Source organism: Ovis aries, chromosome 3, assembly GCF_016772045.2.
Source record: "Ovis aries strain OAR_USU_Benz2616 breed Rambouillet chromosome 3, ARS-UI_Ramb_v3.0, whole genome shotgun sequence".
Taxonomy (NCBI): Eukaryota; Metazoa; Chordata; class Mammalia; order Artiodactyla; family Bovidae; genus Ovis; species Ovis aries.
Genome location: NC_056056.1, coordinates 63,459,038 through 63,479,805, shown reverse-complemented (window position 1 = coordinate 63,479,805; position 20,768 = coordinate 63,459,038). Strand labels below are relative to the sequence as shown.

Here is a 20,768-nt window from a genome sequence, read left to right as displayed (position 1 = left end):
AAAGCAAAGCTGGAGAAAATACACATTTTTAGAGTGTATCAAAGAAAAAAAAACAGCTTGCTACAATTAAAAGATGGAGAAATCTTATAAGGCTGGAAACTTCTGTGAACTATTACCATTCCATTATACCATAATTCCATTCTGCTTCCAGCAATTGAAAAGTTGCTCTTAAGCTTTTTGCTGAGAGCTCATGAGCTCAAGCCTTCCATCTCCAATGTTACTTCCATCTTTGAGGCAAAGCAAGAAAATAGTCTGGCCTCTCTGCAGATTAGCCTCATTCAGCAACTATATTCTACAGAGAGCAGGAAGGAGCGGAAGTTGGGACTCTGCCTACGGCATTCGGAACATGCTGTATATGATGGGGGCTAGAGAACTCATCCTGCCCAGACCACCCATTTGACAGATGAAGAAACTAAAACGCCAAGAGATGAAAGGAACCCATGGTCACCTAGCTCAAGGTCAGAACCCAGGCATATACTAGTTCTTAGACCTGTATCTTTCCACTATCATTAAAAGTCAAAAAATCCCCAAAGACCTCAATCCTCACCCCAAACCAGTCTCAGTAATTTTTCCATTGTCTTCATGGAAAAGTAAATGTCTAGTTATATACCTTTACAAATTTTTACTTTATCTGTCTTTTTTTGTACTTTATTGTTTCAGAATCAAAAATAATTCACCATAATGCTCTCAAATGAACTGTCTTCCTCTTACAGGCAGATACTATAGACTTTTAGTAGTGAATAGATATCCCTGGAAACCGGGATATCTTTTTTTTTTTTTAAAGATTACAGTTTTTCTGTAACAATGATTTCACATTCTGGGTGCAAAATGTGTATGGTTTCTCTCACTCTTAACTTTCGCAAAATCTAGATTGGATCAGACTTAGAATCTGGTTAAAATCCTGTTATTTTAGGATGATGTGTTCTAACAGAAAGCTCTGGATTGGCTATATTGCGCTTTTCCTCCCCCTGAAGATTTTTAAATAGTTTTCACTTTTAAAAGGATTTCAACTTTGAATTGTGCCGACGCCAAAATCTCTATACATCTAATCAATCAATAAATGAGACAAACAAAGCAGCATATGTTTATCCTTTACCATTCGGGGCGTGTACATTAATTACCGCAGATTGTCTCCTATGCGTCTTCCCCCCATTGCAGACAGCAGTGCTCAAAAGGGGCCACAAAATAAAAATGTATGGGGTAATTAAATGGATATTTATAATTAGAACTTAATAATTTGCATCAGGGACAAATGAGCTCTGATTTTAATCTGCAGTGCATTTAGATTAGCCCAAAGATAGTGTAATTTGATGGTTTATAGGCCTCCTCTCAGATTAGGAAATAATACCAAGCCTTCCAAGACAGCACGTCTGTGTCAGGAGTGTGTTAAGGAAGAAGATGCAATGAAAATGTTTGACAACGTGAAAGCAGCCATAAATTACATGACAACTGTGTAAAAGTCATGATGAAACAAATAAAGGGCTGACCTATAATACGTCTGATTCATTGTGACACACACAACTCCCTGCACTAATCTCTGCCCAGCCAACGCATTCTTAAGCGGGGAACTACTTAGCACAGGGAACGCTGTAAATTATCACTAGTCAACAGCATTGATTTTTAGTCGACATTTCAATCAGGTTGAAGCAGAAATACTACCCAGCTCATCCAACAGCCTCTTAACCAGTCCGCTGCCCCTCTGCGGTCTCCTCAGTTATGGCTTTGTTAAATTTCCATTGCTCTCACCATTCAATATTTATTATAGCATTGCCACATCCAGGCACTTGGCCTGAAGGGTCACCGGCCTGCCTCTTGGGACATTAAATTCGTGCTTACCTTAACGAAAGCAGAACCAAAAAAAGAAAAAGAAACAAAAGGCCAGCATCAGAGAGCTGGCCTGATTTTCAAGAGAATGGAGAGAAAATTGGGTGGGGGGGAGGTGAAGAGGCTATAAAGCAATAGTCTTCCTTTCTATGTATCATTTCTGCTTTTCTACCTAGGGGTCCCAGGAAACAAAACTCAGAGCTTCTCTTCTGGGGTGTTCCATCCTGAACCCAAGACATGGAGAGATGTAGGGAGACAGAGGAAGAGCTGAGGAGAAAAGAAGGAAATACAGATCCAGTTCCAGGGCAGATGAAGAACTGAAACGGAAGGTTTGCAGTTCTCTACCCACACGTATTCTCAGCAATCACTTCCATCCCAACCTCCCAACTCATACCTGCATCCACACCAATGACAACCCCTTGGTGGAGGATCTATTGAAACAACCTCCCTGGGTTCAAAGAGAAGGGTTACCAAGTGAGCAGAGCTCCGAGTTGACACTTGTGGGTGCCCAGGCCAATCCTTCAGCTTCCCCAAGGGACCTCTGCATATAGTAGGCACTTCCTGATACTATCCAAAGACTCTAAAGTTAAATAAATGGTGGTCTACAGGGGCCCAGCCAATCTGAAAGGTTGGGTAATGAAAGGAAAACCCTGCCATTTGGTTTTGGAATACATTATGTAATCCCTCTGCAACGAACCTCAGGTCTTGCTTCAGCAAATATTAATGGTGTCAGCGCAGCCTGCAGAGTGACTGGGGGAGGCCACCATGCAACTGAAAACCAGCCTCGGGGAAAGCCACATGTGGGTCATATGGAGTTGTTGACTGTAGTTTCCATTCAAAACTTCCCTCAGTCTCCTCGCATGCTTTCCAGACTCGCCTTACCACAGCGCTTGTTTGGCCAGAAATGAAAACCTCCTTGAAGCAGATTATTACCCTTCGGGACCCCCTATACACACACACACACAAACACACACACACACTTACTTACTCATGCACTACGCTCTTTCCCTCACCTTTCCCTACAACGTGGTTCCGATTCTCCAGACCTTTTAAAAGTGTGGCAAGTGAAGGGAATGTCACAGAGACGACAGAACAGAACTGCTGCCAGGCTAACTCCACCAGCCCTTCCTTAAAGGCCCTAGCTGGGTTCCTTGGTCACCCTTCTGCTGTCTCCGAACCAAGTCACAGACATGTAGTAAAACCCCCTCCCTCACCTTCTCAGGACCCCTGCCCCACTTCTGGCTCACTCTGGACAGACAGAGAAGTGACTACTTGCAAAGCAGAATTCCTTACATTGCTGCTCTTTCCAACAGCTCCAAGACGCCCAGGACAGCCGCCCAGGGACTGGATGGGAACATTCCTCTCCTTCCCAGAAGACTGAAAAACTCAACCACAAAACCCACAGGAGGACCAACTATCCAGCCCAAGAGCTTCCCACCCAGTTGGTGCCCCAGCACCACTGAAGACCTTGTGAGGGGGTGGCAGGCGCTCATGACTAGACGCCAAAAGACAGAATCCTTAATAACTGTGAACCCTTAGGGGGGGCAAGTTCTTTAACCCTTGGGGAGCCTCAATTTCCTCCTCCACTAAGTGGGGCTGATAGGACTTCCCTTCTGGTGTTGTTGTGGGGAGAAGTAACCATGTGTTGGAGCCTCAGTATGGTGTTGGCAGCTCCTGGTGTCCATCCTGTGTATTTATGCTTTCTCTTATTTACTCCTTGCATCGACTCTGGAAGGGAGGTTCTTTGGGTGGTCTCCATTTCACAGAGGTTCAAGGGTCCACCCAAACCCTCCCATCCAGTCCGTGGTGAAGCAGGACTCTGAACCCACAGCAGCTATGTCGCACACCAGGCGCATTCTCCTGGTGAGGCAGCATGTGACTGCGTGGAGAGAAGCCAAGCGCTAAGGGAGCTGAGATGGAGAGAAGCCCCTCACCAACAGCTCCACCACATCAGGTCAGTGAGAGTTCCTGAGCTCTCTACACCCACAGGCTCAGGAGCCCACCCTGAGGCAGAAAGAGGCTCCCTGTTCTGTTCTCTCATCCCAACCCGGTCACCCCACACCAGGAGAAATGACATGGAGATCCCAGTCTTTCAAGGAGAATGATCCCAGTCCTTAAAGGAGAAAACAGTTCTAAGCCATGAGTCATAATCATAATAGTAACTGGCTTTCCTCAAGTGTTTACTTGAGGAAACAAGCAAACATCCACACAGAATGCTCACAACAGCCCATAAGGTGGCTCCTGTGAAACCCCCCACCCATCATGCTGCAGATGAGGAAAGTGAAACTTGGAGGGATGAAGAAATCACCACACACCAGAAATGGCAGCACCTTTTTGCCATTTTATTCCATGTACTCACACAGGCTGAAAAGAAAAAAAAAAAAAAAAAGGAGATGTACATATTTTTAAGAGTTTATTTACCCTCTTTCAGGTCTTCCTCATTTTTTTACCATGCAGGGTACAAGATAACCTCAGAGAGAGAGAAGACAGCATCTAAGGGCTTGGCTGAGTTTGGGGCATGATCTATAGGATGAGCACAGAGGCCTCCAAATTTTCCCAGTTTCTATTAGCTCCTGGATGAATATGGGAGAAAATTCACCTCCCTTTTGAGGCTTCTGCCTGGGGAAGTAAACATGATTTTATCATATTTTACCTGGATGTTCATGATAGTGCCTTTTCTAGTCCATGATGGGAAAAAAATATATTTTTCATTGTGGAACTGCAGACCTCCAGACCACTTGGAAACCCCAGGCTCCCCTACGTGGAATTCTCTGGGCTCGGCGTTAGCCTCAGCAGCCCCTCTGGTGGGAGCCAGAACATGCTTCCTGCCAGTGAGTAACAGGGAAATTCAATTACCTCGCCACTTGTGGCAAGAGGGCAAAGACTGCACATTAAAAGAGCCAAAAATGTCAGGAAGTTATTGGGCTGATGACTCTTGCTTGCCAACACTCATAAGTGAATACATAATGTCACAGTAAACTAAAAAACACAGAAACAGACCAAAGAAGATAAGATAATCGAGAACAAAACAAGCCCAGACACATGGGATTGCCATCAGCCTGGCTCAGGAAATGCCGTGCTTCCAACAGGGCACTTTTCCCCCAACCCCTGGCCACTCCTGGGCCTCGCCTGTGTATGCTCTTGCTCGGCCACCAAGAGATTAGCTCACAGGTCCTTTTCAACGAAGAGATTAACTTCAGCCATTAAAAAAAAAAAAAAAAAAAACAACCTGATTCCCACCTGCACATGCAGGCCCGCCTGCTATGTCCCGCCCTGGCTCCACGCACACACTCTCACACACGCTGGTCTTCTAAACACACCAACTCTTCCAATCCCCAGCCCTCGGGTTACTGGCGTTATCACAATTCCTTTTTTTTTCCCAACGGCAAGCCAGGAAAGATGATAGGAACTGTGTATGTAGCCAAAAGACTGGCCTCAACTGGTTCAGAAGGGGAAAAAAATTGAGTTGTGTATTTTTTTCTTGCCTTTAGCCAAAGACCTGGGAACATTTGATGTACAGTCGGCAGGTATTTTTTAAAAAAGAAAGTAGGAAAGAAAAGAAAGAAGAAGAAAAAAAAAAAAAACCCACCACTGAAAAGGCTTGGCTGCACTGGGGCCCTGACACGCTCTCATCTAAAGCTTGGCCCTCGGCCAAGTTCATCTGTTAATGGACAGCCGCAACCGCGGCGTACACCTCCCCCACCTCCCAGACTCTTCTCTGTTCTACCTCTTTCGAGCTCCTAAAAACTAGACATCGATTATGTCTGCGCTTTTCCCTTTCTATTCAAGATAAACAAAGTGCTTCAAGTTCAGGGCACACCCTGGGACCCTTGACAAAACAATCTATCATTCTGTCTGCTAAACCAGTCTGGCTACACCACAGCCTGGAGAGCAAGGCTCCCAATGTACAATTTTCCCTTTGTGCTCCGTCCCTCTTGCCACTAACCTCTTTTCTTTACCACCTTCTCCGGAGCAGATGGACTTGACCACTTTGCTTAAAGCCCCTCCCAGTAACCTCAGAAATTAAAAGAACGGAGCCTCTGGCTGCTCCTCCTCCTGCCCAGGTTCTCCTTGTCCCCCTGTGGCTCCCTCATCCCTTGGACACACACACACACACACACCCCCTTAGATCCACACAATCCTTTCGACCCTCTCACCACAGACACTCACCCAGAAAATAAATGAAACCCAGGGACTGCCCCCTCTTTTGCTCCCTGAAAGAACATTTTGAGTAAATTTTGTTTTAAATCATATCCATTCATTTATCCTGACTCGCAATTAAATGCAAGTACACTTTTTACAACCAGTACGGAATGTATTAATTATAACTACAAATGGTCAAATGAGAGCATAGTCCCTCCTAAAAATATTAATAAAAGACATAATAAATAATATTAATGAAACAAAAATAGATTCATAAGCCTTGGCCAGAGCTTTTATTATTTCACACAAGGGGAAATCCAGCCAGTGAAACTTGCTGCACATACTTGGGCAGGACTCTGGCCAACCAACCACCACTGAACTCTGCAGAGCATGTTTCAGGACAGGGTGGGGGCGGGGGCGCAGGGTGGTACAGCAGCGCCCTAGTGCTGGGGGTTTTGTGCAGACACCATCTCGAGAGGCTGATTGATGGCCACGGTGCACAATGCACATAACATCTTTCACAGCTTTCCCATGTGGTCAGGGAAAGTTACCCACAGGCTGCTTCCCCTTCCTAAGGCAGCCTGGGCTGTTATTTTAGTGCCCACTCCTCCCGTGGAAGGACAAACACAATCCTCTAGACCCAGAGAGAAAGAAGCCCAGCTAGGTAAAAGGCTCAGAATTCAGGCCCCATGAGCACCCTTGACTGCATCAGCGCTGGAAGCAGCCTTCCTGCCATACCACCAGGCCCCGGCTAACCCATCTCCACATCCCACAGCCCCTCGCTCACCCCAGCACTCCCTGCCCCCCTCCCTTTCTCCCCAATCCAACACACCCACCACACAATCGAATCTAATTAAGATTGGGAAAAAATTTGCATTTTCTTTTCACTGTACCCCCAGTAATCACAGAAGTTCTTCAAATTTTGAGAATTTTGTTCCTCTGCTAATTATTTCCCTCATTTTGAATTTCAAGGCACAAAGACAGTCTATCTCATTGGTGGTCTATTAATAGTTTGAAGTTTTGAGCATCAGAAGGTAGGGTGGGTTTTTTTTTTTTTTCCTTTTAAAACTGTTCTGTCATTTCCAGTTTTGCAAAAGGAGTGTTTTGTTGTTGTTGTTAGTGGTGATGATGTTAATATTTCTTCCAAAAGACAGCTTCATTGTGCCATTCTGCATACTATGATTTGGTCACCCCCTTACAATAGTTACTCTCTGCCTGGTTTACTGATTTACAGACCCTTGGTATGTGAGTGGCAAAAAAAAAAAAAAAAAAAAAAGAAAGGAAAAAAGAAAGAAAATTCCTTGGCATAAGTGTATGTTTGCTGATCAAATTTCAGATCATGTGTTGTTCATTATTGTGACTTTACTTGAAAAACAGTTTGCCACAGTGAGATGGATTTGCTTTACATGCTTTCTACCTCTCTACTCCCTTTAAGGACTTTGAAAACCAGTACACTTTTTTAAAGGTAGGTTTAAAGCATGAACTGGTTTGGATTAAAATGTTTCAATGTCCACAAATTCCCTGAAAATACAATTTTAAAAGATGTATGCAAAGCCATGCATGATTTTGAGGCAGCTAATGAGACTGCCCCACCAACAAAATTTAATGGTGATTTAAGAAATTCTAATGCTTTTCATTTACTTCCTGTAGAATTATTTGTGTACTTGACATTTATACAGTTGCTCCATTATATAACAATCTACTCTGGATACACTAGATGATGCCAATCTATTAGAATGAAATTTGTACTCCATATAAGCAGAAGTTTCCAGTCCGTTTTGACTCACCATTACATTTCGATGTAAAGTGTTATTATAGCTGAGTATAAAGCACGGCTACTCCATGTTCAGGGTTTTTAACTCTAATACTGTAATCTTTCTTGTTGCTTCTAGGGCTGTGTCAGTGTTTACATTCCTGGAAGTTAAATAAACCGACATGGCAAAACTCCTGGATAGACTGAATAATAAGGCTTGTGATGACTAAATTGTTTACTTTCTACCTTGTTAGGATCCCTTTCTTGTAAAGTTTTGGGGAGAGACAGAGAGAGGAGGAATGAAGGGGGTGGGGGTGATATGAGATAGAAAGAGAGAGATTTACACACTGGCTTCCATATGTCACAAAGACCTTCCTACCCACAACCAACGAGAATGAAGCAGCCTGCCTAAGTTAGTTTTGCCCTTTTTGATTTGTGTCTTGTGTTCTTAAATACTGGGTCATCTGAATAACCCCCGCCTTGTCTACTATCCTCCCCTCAATAAAAAATATGAACATTTTTTTGCCTATTTTCAAATAGCAAGTTATCCATTAGATTTCATCATATCTTAGTAAAGCAATTACATCAAGAAAATGATAGTGCGTGTGGAATCAATTATGCATGCAGTTGGCCGGAGACCAAAGGCTGTGAAGTCGGAGAGGGCAGAATCGCTCGACACACACAAATAAAAAGCCCCTGGATCTCACAGATGGACCCCATCAGTTCATCTTACTGCCTAAAAAGTTCATGCACTTAATAATTTATTTGTGTTCTGGATACTGTTTCCCAGCTGAATATTAACAACTTTGAACTGAAGCATGCTTTTAGCATGGTATGGATGGAAGTCACGGTAGGGCAGTGCTAGGGTCCCTCAGAGGTTAAAATTGTAGTTACGTTTCTTACACACTGTTCATTCTCCATCACAATTTATTTTCTTTCATTAAACATTCCTTTTAATCAGAATATCAGTTTCAATGTTCTGATTCTGCTTGTTAACCAGTGATAAACTCCTAAACCAAAGACAAACATCAATAATACAGCACAAGCTATTCAACAGCAAAGGCAAACACCAAAATCACAGGCTCTCAAAAATCGGAAACCGTTCGTTAGCACCTTGTTTTCACAACCAGAGCACTTATGTACCTTGAGAGAGGCACCCGGTAGCCCAGAGACCACAATTTACTTCAGTGACTAGGGGAGGACACAGGCAGAACAGCTGAGAGCAGAAGGCCCCAGCAAAACTTACTTGAACTAAAAGATAAGTTAGTCAAACTCAGACCCAAGACATGGAAGGGCAAGTCACCTTTTCAAAGCAGAGACCCAAAGCATTGTTACAAAGGTCTGTCGTTAGTAGGCGTCTCTCTTCCAAAGGCACCTGATGTCTTAATACACTGAAACAGTCTCTCTGCCATCAAACTGCTAACAGTGAAACTGCCCAACAACTTTCAGGGGGGAAGAGGGATAAGCCATACATATTTCTGTGCATATCTGGATATGCCTTCATTATACACTTAAATTTTATTCTTCTCCCCAAATAAGAAAAACTTCCAGCCAACACTTCCACAAACTGTACTTAACGTTAAAAGAAAATGGATAAAAACATATGTAATTACTCAAGGTTAGACTTCTAATTCCTCAATTCACTAAAGGAAACTTGGCAAGAAGATGCATCATTTTGCTCCTTTCTACTGGGGCATCTGAGGAGGAGAGCCACTGAGGCAGCTAATACACAAAACATGATCAAAAGTGATTAACAACAGCTTCATATGCAAATTGCATTAATGAAGGAGTGCAAAGTCATCATGTAAATTAAATATGTCAAATCTCTTGGTGAACTTTCAATCTTGAGAAGAAAAAACACGGCTTTAATTTTTTTACATCATCAATTTTGCAAGATTGAAAATCTAAGAATCTTGGTGCTATAAACAATTTTCACCTTTTTTTTCTCCTTCAGCAGGCTGACAGGCCAGCCTGATGTGCACCGAATGTACATGTTAATAGGCCAATCAAAAATGCAAAACAATTCGCAATTACTGGAAGGACCTAATGGTCATTAGAATTTACAACTAGGTAATGAACTGAAGTCTGCCCACACCATGCATATTCATAAAGCAATTTAGCCTTTGAAGATTAAAGAAGTGCTTAAAATTCAAATGAGCTTTAGCAAATTATCAGTAAGATTCATCCAAAAAGCAAAGGGTTTTTCTTCCTATGATTTCCTCATTTTTTTAATGCAAAATTGTTATATCTTCCAGACTGAGCTTAAACTAAACATTGAGCTAGAAGTGAAGCCAAGGGGCTAAGAGACAAACGGAGGCTGCAAACATCGTTACGGACTTTGTTCATAAAACTAAGCCCTTAAGAGCCAAACCTATCTCTAAACATGGTAATTTATCAAAAACAGCCCAGAGTTGCTCATAGGCAATACTGCACAGTCCTCCAACAAAACAGATTAACAGGAGTCCCACCACCCTCCCAAAAAGCCTTTTTCCCCTCAAGTTGAGTCTCCTGTGTAAACATCCACTATGGTATAAAAACAGCTTTTTCATCGGCTTGGAGTGGCATTCATTTTAGAAGTTTCTGCTTCCAAAGGGAAAAGAGCAAGGAAGGAGAGGGTAAAGGCAGAGAGGAGCGTGATCTGGTTTACTTCTGAGGAGTGAAAATCTTGTCGTTGGGTATTTATCTTCCTGGGGGTTCCCCCACATCCCACACTGGCAGCATTTAATCCAAGAAGAACAGGTCAGGCCGACATCGGCTAACATTCAGAAAGTTAGGGTGTCCACCCACCACCACCCCACCCCAGTTATTAGAGAGCATCGTTTGGGAATTTGGACTTTTAAGCTTCCCAGTTACCAGTGTGGAGAAGACTCTAACTCACACCTTGAATGTTGACTCCTACTTTAACTAACCTCATGACATTAAAGAAATTCTAGTGACAGAATTCCCACTGCAGGCCTCCCCCACTGCCATCCCAAACACTCCCTCCATCCAGGTGAAAAGCACAGAAGCCTCTGAATCCTCCCTCAGCTGGTAGACAAGTAAGACTGGGAATAACAGCTTTGAAAGGACCACGTGCCTGTGCTTACTGCTCCAAAGCTAGACCCAAAGGGCCCTCTGCCTTGGTGATTGTCTTTGAACCCCTATTGAAAATATTCCAGTGGTTTCTCTCTGCCACCCTTCTCCCCCTCCCCATCCCCGACCCCCAGCCTCAGATGCTTTCCTGAAGTTGATCTTACCTGGAATGTAGGTATGTCAAGGAAGTGGGAAAAGAAGTGGAGAGAGAAGGGAGAAACCTCAGGCACTATCTCCGATTTCCTCGACTCTCTAATCCAGGGCCCTGCTCAGAAACATGCCACATTTTAACGTTTATTAGAAAGAATAGGAGGCAGAGCTTCACGGGACCTGCATTCACAACCATCTGTATGAACCACAGGTCCGCAGTCCTGACCAATTCTGTTTGACACTAATGTTACTCTACATGAGTAGAGTTCAATGAGGGTTGATATGGGATGTGACAGAGTAAATCAGAATTAGATTAAAAACAAAAGTTTAGAAACCGATGCTACACTGCAGAGCAAATGGGAGTTGAAGGCCAAATTTCCCCTAACTGCCTTCAAGTCATTTTCCTTATTAGAGTGTTTGCCCGCCACCCCCCTGCTGGCAGTGCCACAATCCCATCAGAAAGCAGAGTGGAATGCATATAGGAAGGCCTGAGATATTCCTCTTTAGATACAATACCTATATATTTAATATATAGCAATTAACTTCTGGTCAGGAGTCTGCAGGCAGCAAGCTGCCCCAAGCAGATAGTGGGGGAGGGGCCTGGAGCTGGGACAAGCACAAAAGACAGGTCCAACAACAATGCCTGCTGTCAGCAGCTGAATTATTTTTATACAGGAATTTTTATCTCTATTGTACAAACAAGTACGTGTCTGTGCAGACTTGTTAAGCAATCCACTTGTATGTAGAATAAGATTTTTTTTTCTTTCTTGCTACCAGTCACACAGCTCCAAGATCAGAAGAAATACATAGTCTTTGAAGCTGCTCAAATGTTTTAGTTAAAAGGACAGCAGTTGTTTTCAAAGATCCAAGAGTATCTTTATCAGAATTAAATTTTTCCTTATTGATTTTTTTCTCCTTAACATAACAAAAACATAACATGAGAAGGTTAAGATTTATTATTAAAATTTTTCTCAGCCTTTAAATCATACTTCAGTAGCCAATGTTCACTTTTAAATGTAAAAGAATAATTTTTTAAAATCTTAGGATGGGATAGAGTAGGAGAGAAAAACTCATGAGATTTAAAATTTAATACTGTTAAGGCATTGCTTTAACTATGAACTCAAAGATAGGGGTGGGGGCAAAATGGGCAGTAAATGGCTTATTGCAAGTTGCCCCTAAGCGTAAATAATCATGACATCATGGTTATCCCCTGAGTCAGTAGAAGGAAATGCTTCAGATATTTTTTGTGACCCAAAGAGAAACTCCATATTTAAAACCTAAAAAGCAGATATGGCACATAGTGCCTCATGCTGCAGCTAAGGCAGGAATCCAAGCTACACTTCATTTTCCTAAAAATTGACAGATGTGATTTTTTTTCTGTACTTCTTTATGCATCATTACATATCAAGAAAATGAACAACTGATGAATATAAATGTAAATGCCCCGATGCTTAGCAGGAGGTTTCCCCATTTTTTTTAAAGAAAATTCCAAAATAAACTAGAAAGCAGAGAAAGGGGGGGGGAACACCACAGCACCTATGTTCTTTCTGAAAGCACTTCTGCAGGTTTCATAATAATTCCACTCTTCATTTTAATGGGAGTTTTTAAACCGATGGACTCACCTCTATCTAAAACTGAGATCAAATTGTAGGTGTAACTGTTCATTGCCCATGCTAACAACAGGGAAGATACAAACAGAAACTCACTGTGTGTGACCACAGGTCCCCAGGTATCCCCTTCATCAATAGGCCTGCTCCAGGTCCCCACTGGGAATTCCCTGGTGGGACGATTCAATTCTGAGGAACACGCTGCCAACCCTATCTGGAAAAGTGGAAAAGTGTGCACAGCATCTTCTCGCCTCTTTTACAGGAAGTTTAAACCTGATCATCTCAACTTTAGTGGCTATGATTTGTTGTCTAGAGCTCCAAAAACTTGGTCTTTTATCTATCTAAAGAAATCAAAAAGAAAAAAGGAAGGCAGAGAGCAAGCGAGCTGTGGCCTGGCCTAGCCCCTAGCGGGGCTCTAGCTCAGAGTGGTAACCTGTGCAGGTAAGCCTTCCAGCGGCATTGCATCAGACAGGCTCACATCAGTCTCCAGGGTGAATGGAGAGGTGAAACACTGGTGCCCTGTGTGCAAACTCCTCATTCTCCAGTTCTTGGCAGCTTATTTTTCCAAGTGTTTTGTTTCAGGAAACATGTGTATTTTTCTTTGTACATTTTGTGGATTTCCCACAACTGGCTCTGACAGCTGTTGATTCTGTTAAATGAACACATTATAAAAATCCTCTTTAAAACCTCAAGCAAGAGTGGACTTAAAAATAATGGCAAAATATTTTAATGGAGTTCCAGTTGAGAGTTGGTTTAAAAAAAAAAAGTAAAAACGAAAGTACAGAAGTCCTTTAAGTCAGAGCTAGATTTCAACTGAATGTATGAGCACGTGTGCATGTGTGCGTATGTGTGCGTGTGTTTAATGGGGAAAGAGGGGTGTTGCAAATCACCACAAATATTTACACTGTACTCCCTTTGTTCAAATCACATACTTTTAACAGGAAAAGCTGGAACTGTGGCTATTTAAAATTTTAAATATTCAAACGCCTGTAATTAACCATATGAAACAAATTATGTCGCTTTTCTCCATACCAGCACATGCAAAGAAATTCGGGTGGGGGACTGGGAGGTGGCAGAGTCGGGGAGACAACTCCAAGAGGAGGCAAGGATGATGTTTTCATTTTGCTCTAGATCAAAGGAGAACAAGAATGGAAACTGTGGCAGAGCCAGCATTTTTACATCGCTGTCTTTCACACTGGGCTATCTAAGTTTACACAATTCCCCAGACTGGCTGCATATTAAGCTTGCTGTGTACAGCTTTATTATGGTGCGCTGGTGGAAGAAGCATTAATATTCCGGCTCCGCAACTGACAGGGCATTTACATGCGCCCATATGAGCGGCACCTGAGAGATCTTCCAAGGTGCAGTAGCTGTGCGCCTATTGTAAAGGCAAATGAAGCTCACCTATTCCCTGCTGGGGTCAGAAGTGACCTCACCACCCCCCAAGCCTCAAATCCTTCCCTTGCCAGCCTAACTCGATGCCATCACAGAATGACGAATGAGCTCAGAAATAGACCCTAAGTTACTAACCCTGCTAAGAACAGCAAAAGCCATTGCTGAAATGTTTTAAAAATGCATAAGGAGTGCAGCTGGCCAGTAAAAAGCAGAGAGACAAATTCCAGTGAACCCAATATGGAATACGTTACATTCTAAAACTGATTAGAAATCTAGTCTGATGTTTACTGGCTTCAAATTGAATTTGGCATCAAGCATACTGGCTTTCATAATGCTGGCATTTTTTTATTATTATTATTTTATATCTGCCTTTGGTTCCTAGGAGCACATGTGGAGAGCTAAAGCATTCTTATTCGTCAGGTTACATTTCCTAGAAATTAAGTTAGTGACACAAAATGACTCTAGTAGCAGTGATGTGGTCCATGCTCAAATTAATTAGGTCATTTTTGTAAAACCTACATGACAAATTACAAAGGTAAATTTACTGATATTGGCCAGAGCTCTATCCCCTGGAAGAAAAGGGGAGAAGCATTTTGAGGACTTATTTACCTGGGTAGGAGGAGAGACCAGAGAAGGGAGAGAGACAATGGCCAATTTCCCATTGGTATTACAAATAAAAATACTAGTCATTATCCATTAAATTATATAGTCTGAATACATTTTATGAAATTATTAATGTCTTCCAAATTGACACATAAAATTAAAACCTGCTTGATTTGAGACAGTGTTAAAAATGGACCCTAAGTTTAAATTTTTTTAAAAATCCGTGTAATAACAACACTGCTGACATAACCATGACCCAAATGAAATCTGAACAAGCAGAAAGGTACTAAAGATCCTTGGTGATTAAATCTCTTGCTAAAAAAGTGGCAAGGTGCCAGGCTGGGTCCGATTTGATGCTAAGTGCCTTTTATTGCACAAAGCTGGTACTACTGTATGCAAAAACAGACTTGGGCTTGGGGTAAATTTTGTCAAATGATTTCTTTGTGCAATAAAGGGTGTGAACAGACCAACCAGAGTAGATTAAATTAACAACGAGTGACGCAATCTTGGTGCATCGCCCTAACTGTGCTACTTCAGTTAAATTTCACATTTTCTCCCAAACGAAAGCCAAAACTGTCTTCCTTTCTCACTGACTAGTGTGCAAGGCCACCACTCACCTATTCTTTTTGAAACACTTTCGCTAAGAAATCACAAAATTCTGAGAAATACCTCCTTAGGTTTTGCACATCTGTTACATATTTCAATTCAGTCCCCCACATTAGCCAAACTGAAACAGCAGTGTGAAAATAATGATTTTCCAGGATTCTACAATGTGCCATTAATATGCATCCAACTCACCTCTTCCCTGAGCTTAAGGTTTGCTGTTCTAATTCTGCCTACACGTGTCTATACCCAGTTGCATTTTCCAACGCATGGGCAGCTCCACAATTAAATGCTACACTCACCAGGAGGAAGGTGTGCAAAACAGATTTCAGATCCTTTAAAAGTAAAAGGCACAACTTGCAACAAAACTAGGAATGGGGTGATTTGAGAAATTACAGCACTGGTTTTTTTTAAGCCTTCATAGAATAAACACAGAGAATGGGAGGGAAACTTCCCCCCTGCTCCTGTTCTTGAAGTGAATACATATTTGTGTTTCCAATAAAAGGCCATTTTTACATTAACTGTCTGTAACAGCAGGAGACAGAAAAACTAATACAATCTCCACATCACACACAGGACGATCTTCATATCACGTGGCCCTGTTCTCAAAACTAGTATTTATAAAAGACAACTAGGAAAGCGCACAATGCATCTTTTCTGTGTCACCAAAAGGGTAACGTCACAAGAACTTCGGGATCTTTGGGATCTTCCACATTCTAGATTTTTTTTTCTTTTTGGCTTGCCCAAGTAAATTTAGCAGCCATGCGGGCCACTGTGTTTAATTAAGCTTTCAAAAGTCCTCTGACAATGCCAACAATTGTAAGACACTTCTGCGGCTCAATCATGCAATCGCTGTGACAGTTCTATTTACAATTTGTCTTAGAAAGAGTTTCTCTGACATTGTACTTTGACAAAACATCCAAGCTGCCAGTTCACAACCTTTCTCTGTCTTATTTACAAATACATCTTGTATATAGGACTCCCAGTCTCATGAACATGAGCCTTTGGGTAATGGCCTCGCAAAATGGGCTCCCAATGAAAATTCTAGGTATTTATTAAAAAACAATATTCTTTATTCTCTAGGTGTGAAGGTTAAATAAAATGTTCACCAGTATACTGGGGATTTTTTTTTGTTTGCTTGTCATTTTTTGTAACTGCCACACTAAAAATTCACTTCAGAAGTCAGTGATTTTTATTCAGAATCACACAAATAAAGAGAAATAAAAAATAGGTTAAAATAGGATACTATATAGTCTTATTTACAATTATATCATAAAGTACATCCTCCAGTTCAGTCTGAGATAGGAAAGAATTCAAATGGGTACAAAAAGAAAAGGCAAATTGAGTTTTTAAATTCTGAAAAGCATGAATATGGTAAACTTGATTTACCTTTAAGTAACATGTTTATATATTTCTGGATTGAATCGGTACTTTTCCTTCCACAGGGCTTCTGCCTTACATATTATTATCTAGGTATGAGGTGTATTGTCTAGGCAAACAATTTTTCAATACCCTGATATCAATGCCTATGCTCTTGATTTTAAAGAGAAAAAATGTTAGATAGCAACAGACTGCTTGACAGTTCACAGGACTCATCATATTTTCTGCCACTCTCTCAAAAAGCTAACTTTATGACAGCTCAACCCTAATTTAAAGATTTCTATGTGCAATAAGCCAAAACCTCAAAGCTGACATTGTGGGATAATATTTTTTGGCCTTTTCTATAAGTGAACAGCAGTTCCACAGTCACTAATCTTCAATGAATACTTGCCCCCCTCATAAAACATGAAACTAGGAAACAAAAAAAAACCCCAATTAAAAGCCCTGACTGCCAGTCAAAGACTGCTGATATCCAATAGTGGATATTTGACACACACACTGATGATCTGGGCCCTGCACAATACAACCTGCTGGTTTCCAGTTAAAATAACACTGCTTCAGGGGTCTCAGCAGATCATAATCCCACAATATTTTGAATATTTGAATAAAATGAAAAAAAAAAAAAACCTGAGCAACATATACGTGTGCATTCAACCTGGTAAAAATTATCCTCACTAAAAAATACTAGGCTTTGAGAGGCCTATGTACAGCCAAAACGCATGGCATCTTACTGAAGATTTAAAGAACTCCACTCAACCTCCTGTGTGAAAGCCCAAATTCTAAGCTTTATTTATCTCAGGAAGAAGATCTGTCGCTGTTTGATTCCAGCTTCCTGCCTATAAGACAGCACAGAGCACTCAGTAAGCTCATATCCAACTTATACCACTTTAATAAAGCCTTTCCTACACAGCACATTTAAATAACTACCTTTTATACAGTTGCCAAACATATTCTTCTAGAGATTCATCAATATATCTCTTTCCTAATGCAGAGCATTGCTTCTCTTTTTTGTGTGTGACCCAATTCAAATATCTACTGAATGATTACTCTTATTGTTTCCTTCCTCACCATAAAAAGAAAAGCACACTTGGAACGGTGAAGATGTGCTTGAGAGAAATGGGCTGCGAGTACACAGCCGTCTTCCAGAACTTCACTGCAGAGGCACCTGAGAACCAGGGCATCTTAATTTACGTGCAATGGCAGAATGTTAATTTCACCATAGGAAACTCTTAATTCATTACCGTGAATTATGAGAAGTCGTGATTCTAGTTACTGACATCTCGCTTTGAGATGTGACCATGCTATTTATGTTCAGCCAATTCCAGGGTGGGAACAGGTGATTAAACACAATGAAAGGAATCAAGACTTTGTAATTATTTGTGCATGAAAGGTTTACCTCACCTGGGTTGCAGCACTGGTGCACCCATTGAATATCTTAGCTAGCTTAGGTAGCTTTTCATCTCAGCGGAATTGCTTAGCATTAGCCCTATAAAACATATCTTAAATGTGCTTTTTTGTGTGGAAGGGGTCCTTCTTTGAGCTCTCTTACAATACTACTCCTTAAAAAAAAAAATCTTTATGACCACCAGAGAGTTCAGGAAAATCTCTTCTTTCCCTACGTAGATTTACAACTGTGACAGTGAAAAGCCTTCACTATAGGGCCTCCCCCCACCAGCTTTTAGATTTCTCCTGTAAGTACAGAGGCACAGAATTTTCAAGCTGGTTAATCGGAGACTGAATAACCTACTTGGGACCTCAGTAAGAAGTGTGGTTTTAATTCTTGCTTGACAGACACTGTGTTTTGTCTTTTTAAACGAGCGGCTCGATATGTAAATACGATGTTACATCACGCAAGTGTTACTCCATATTTGGAGATTTAGAAAGGCTTTGGATCTCTGAAGACCAAATCTCCTTCCGCTTGCTCTAGCTTCATTAATCATGCCTTACACTTCTGTTCATTTTCCTTCCAGTCACAAGACAGCACATGGAAATGGTCACCACCATATCCTACTGGGGGGCTGGGGGGACAGATAAAATTGTAACCTGCATGGCATATAAGCTACATGGGATGGATTCAAGAAAACAGTTTGTAAACGCAGCTTCCCTAGCAGCAGCTTTCTCGTTTTACTAAAGGTAAAGTACCTGAGTGCTATTGCAGGAAGCATTAAAAAAGAAAGAAAATGCCACATTTGATTTTAATGAGCAAATTCCAGAGGGGGGAGGAGAAATGATACAACATTTAATCCCCTCTGGACCACTGACCCACTACAGTTCAACTCTCTGGTCAAACTCAGTCGGAGGGACAAGTTCCAGGGCATCAACTGATTCTATGTACCACCCTTCCTAAATCTAAACAAACCTTCTGCCTTTGGCGGGCAGGGGCAAGGGAAATAGAGGAAAGTGATTCGGACATGCCGGTTTTGTCACTACAGAATCCACATTCACTTCATCTTGTACATTAAATCACTGTTGTTTCATTTTTTTTAATGTTTTAAGGGTCACTATATAGTGTTGTTGATTATCATTCAGAGTAGGGATTTAAGTCCCTCTGTTAGTGGTTAATTCCTTTCCCCTGCGCTGCTGAGAAACCCATACCTCTAGCTACCTTTCTGCTAAAATTAACCAGAGGAAGCAGGGCTGTTGAATGTGTATATGTATTTTTCCAAGAGAATTTTAACATTGTGTTACAGCAGAAACAATGAAGTCTGGACTGGACATTTGTAAGGGTGACATGTGGTTGTGTAAACCACAAACAAAATCAAGATACATCTGTCAAAACCACATCAGAGACAAGAGAGAGCACAAAGAAGCATTTATCATTTAGCTGAGGAGGCAGGCTGCAAGGAGCAGCCGTTCCTGTCAAACCAACCTTTTGAAATTTCCAACATGCCCTTAAACTTTTCGAGTAAGCATGTCTGTGCGCTTCAGCAACTGCCCTCTCTACTCTGGCCTGGCCAGTCGAAAATGGCATCTTAAAGTCAAGGTCACGGTGTCATCCCACCACGGGGCTGTGTTTAATTACAGCCCCATACGGGCTGACAGCCAATATGGATCCAAGGCTAGCCCCGAAGCTCAGTTAACTCTTTCCAGTCCCTCCAAAATGCCCCTCCAGCCCACCCAGCGTCACGGAAGCCTCGAAAACAAACTGCACCGCTAGGGAGGCCTGATCAGGTATTCTGACCCAAACATGTCACTGGCCGAACTACAAATGCCCATACAGCCCCTCTGCCTCTGACTTATCACCAGGGTTGGAAATGGGTCTTGGAAACTGGGCTAGGTGTCATAAGGTTCGACACTTCAAAATGAGAAGGGAGAGAAGAGGAAAGAAATTCAGAATCAGTAGATTCAGAGAGAGGGTATCAGGTGTGTGTGTGTATAACCTATCCTGCCTACATCTGACTCAAGTGAAGTGGAAAATATTTATTTTTGTGTGTTCTGGACATAAGCCATAGGAATGATTACTTTAATGTTACAGGGCTGTCATGGACAGTCACATGGAGAAACACAGAAAGCACTTCACCACTCCTTAGTGCATGGCTACAGTGCCTCTGGGAATGAAAAGAAAACATGCAAACAGCTTTTCTCCTTGCTTCTCATTTACCTGCTATGTGTTCCTGTTTGGGGCAAATTCCTCTAGATGACGTTGATAAACAATCGTCATCCTCTGGCGTGACCTGGATGCCAACCTCCACGGGATTGGATGCTTTTTTCATCTCGATTGGTGAAGGGGAAGGTGGCTTATCCACAGCTTTTTCTAAGCAGAGGCTGCCATTGCATTGTTTCCGTTTGTGCTCGATAAAAATGAGAATGTCCCCCAACGGGAAGTTCATCTGGCACTGCCCACACGTGAGGAGGTCGTGGTCCCCTTCTGGGGCTCCCAAAGGTCCGTGGTCCGGTTCATCATCTGTAAGAATGGCTTCAAGTGGCTCGGCTGTGGTTGAAGAAACAAAAGCACAATTATTAGAGGGCCAGAAAGGAGAGGAAAGGGGGAAATACGTTCTCAACCCCATCCCACCCCAGCACATTATGTAAAGGGTTTCTAGGCTCCCCCATTTAATTCTCAGAAAAACATTGTGAGCGCCTGAAACATACACGGGTGTGGAAACTGACAACAAGAAAGCAAATTTATCATAGAGGCAAACCATCATATAGTTAAAGAAAACTGCCTGACTTGCACACTTCCATGGAAAACTACACACACATATATACGTAACACACACACACACAACAGTGTCCAG

General features: G+C 41.9%; 1 protein-coding gene across 19 annotated transcripts in view; it reads right to left on the bottom strand.

Moving 5' to 3' along the window:
• BCL11A (BCL11 transcription factor A) overlaps positions 1-20,768 on the bottom strand; it is a 99,915-nt gene that overhangs the window by 72,032 nt on the left and 7,115 nt on the right. For all 19 annotated transcript variants that reach the window (XM_060412147.1, XM_012170922.4, XM_027966804.2 and 16 more), the window contains exon 2: positions 20,132-20,461. In XM_060412147.1, coding sequence (XP_060268130.1) covers positions 20,132-20,461 — 330 coding nt within the window. The remainder of the gene's footprint in view (positions 1-20,131; positions 20,462-20,768) is intronic.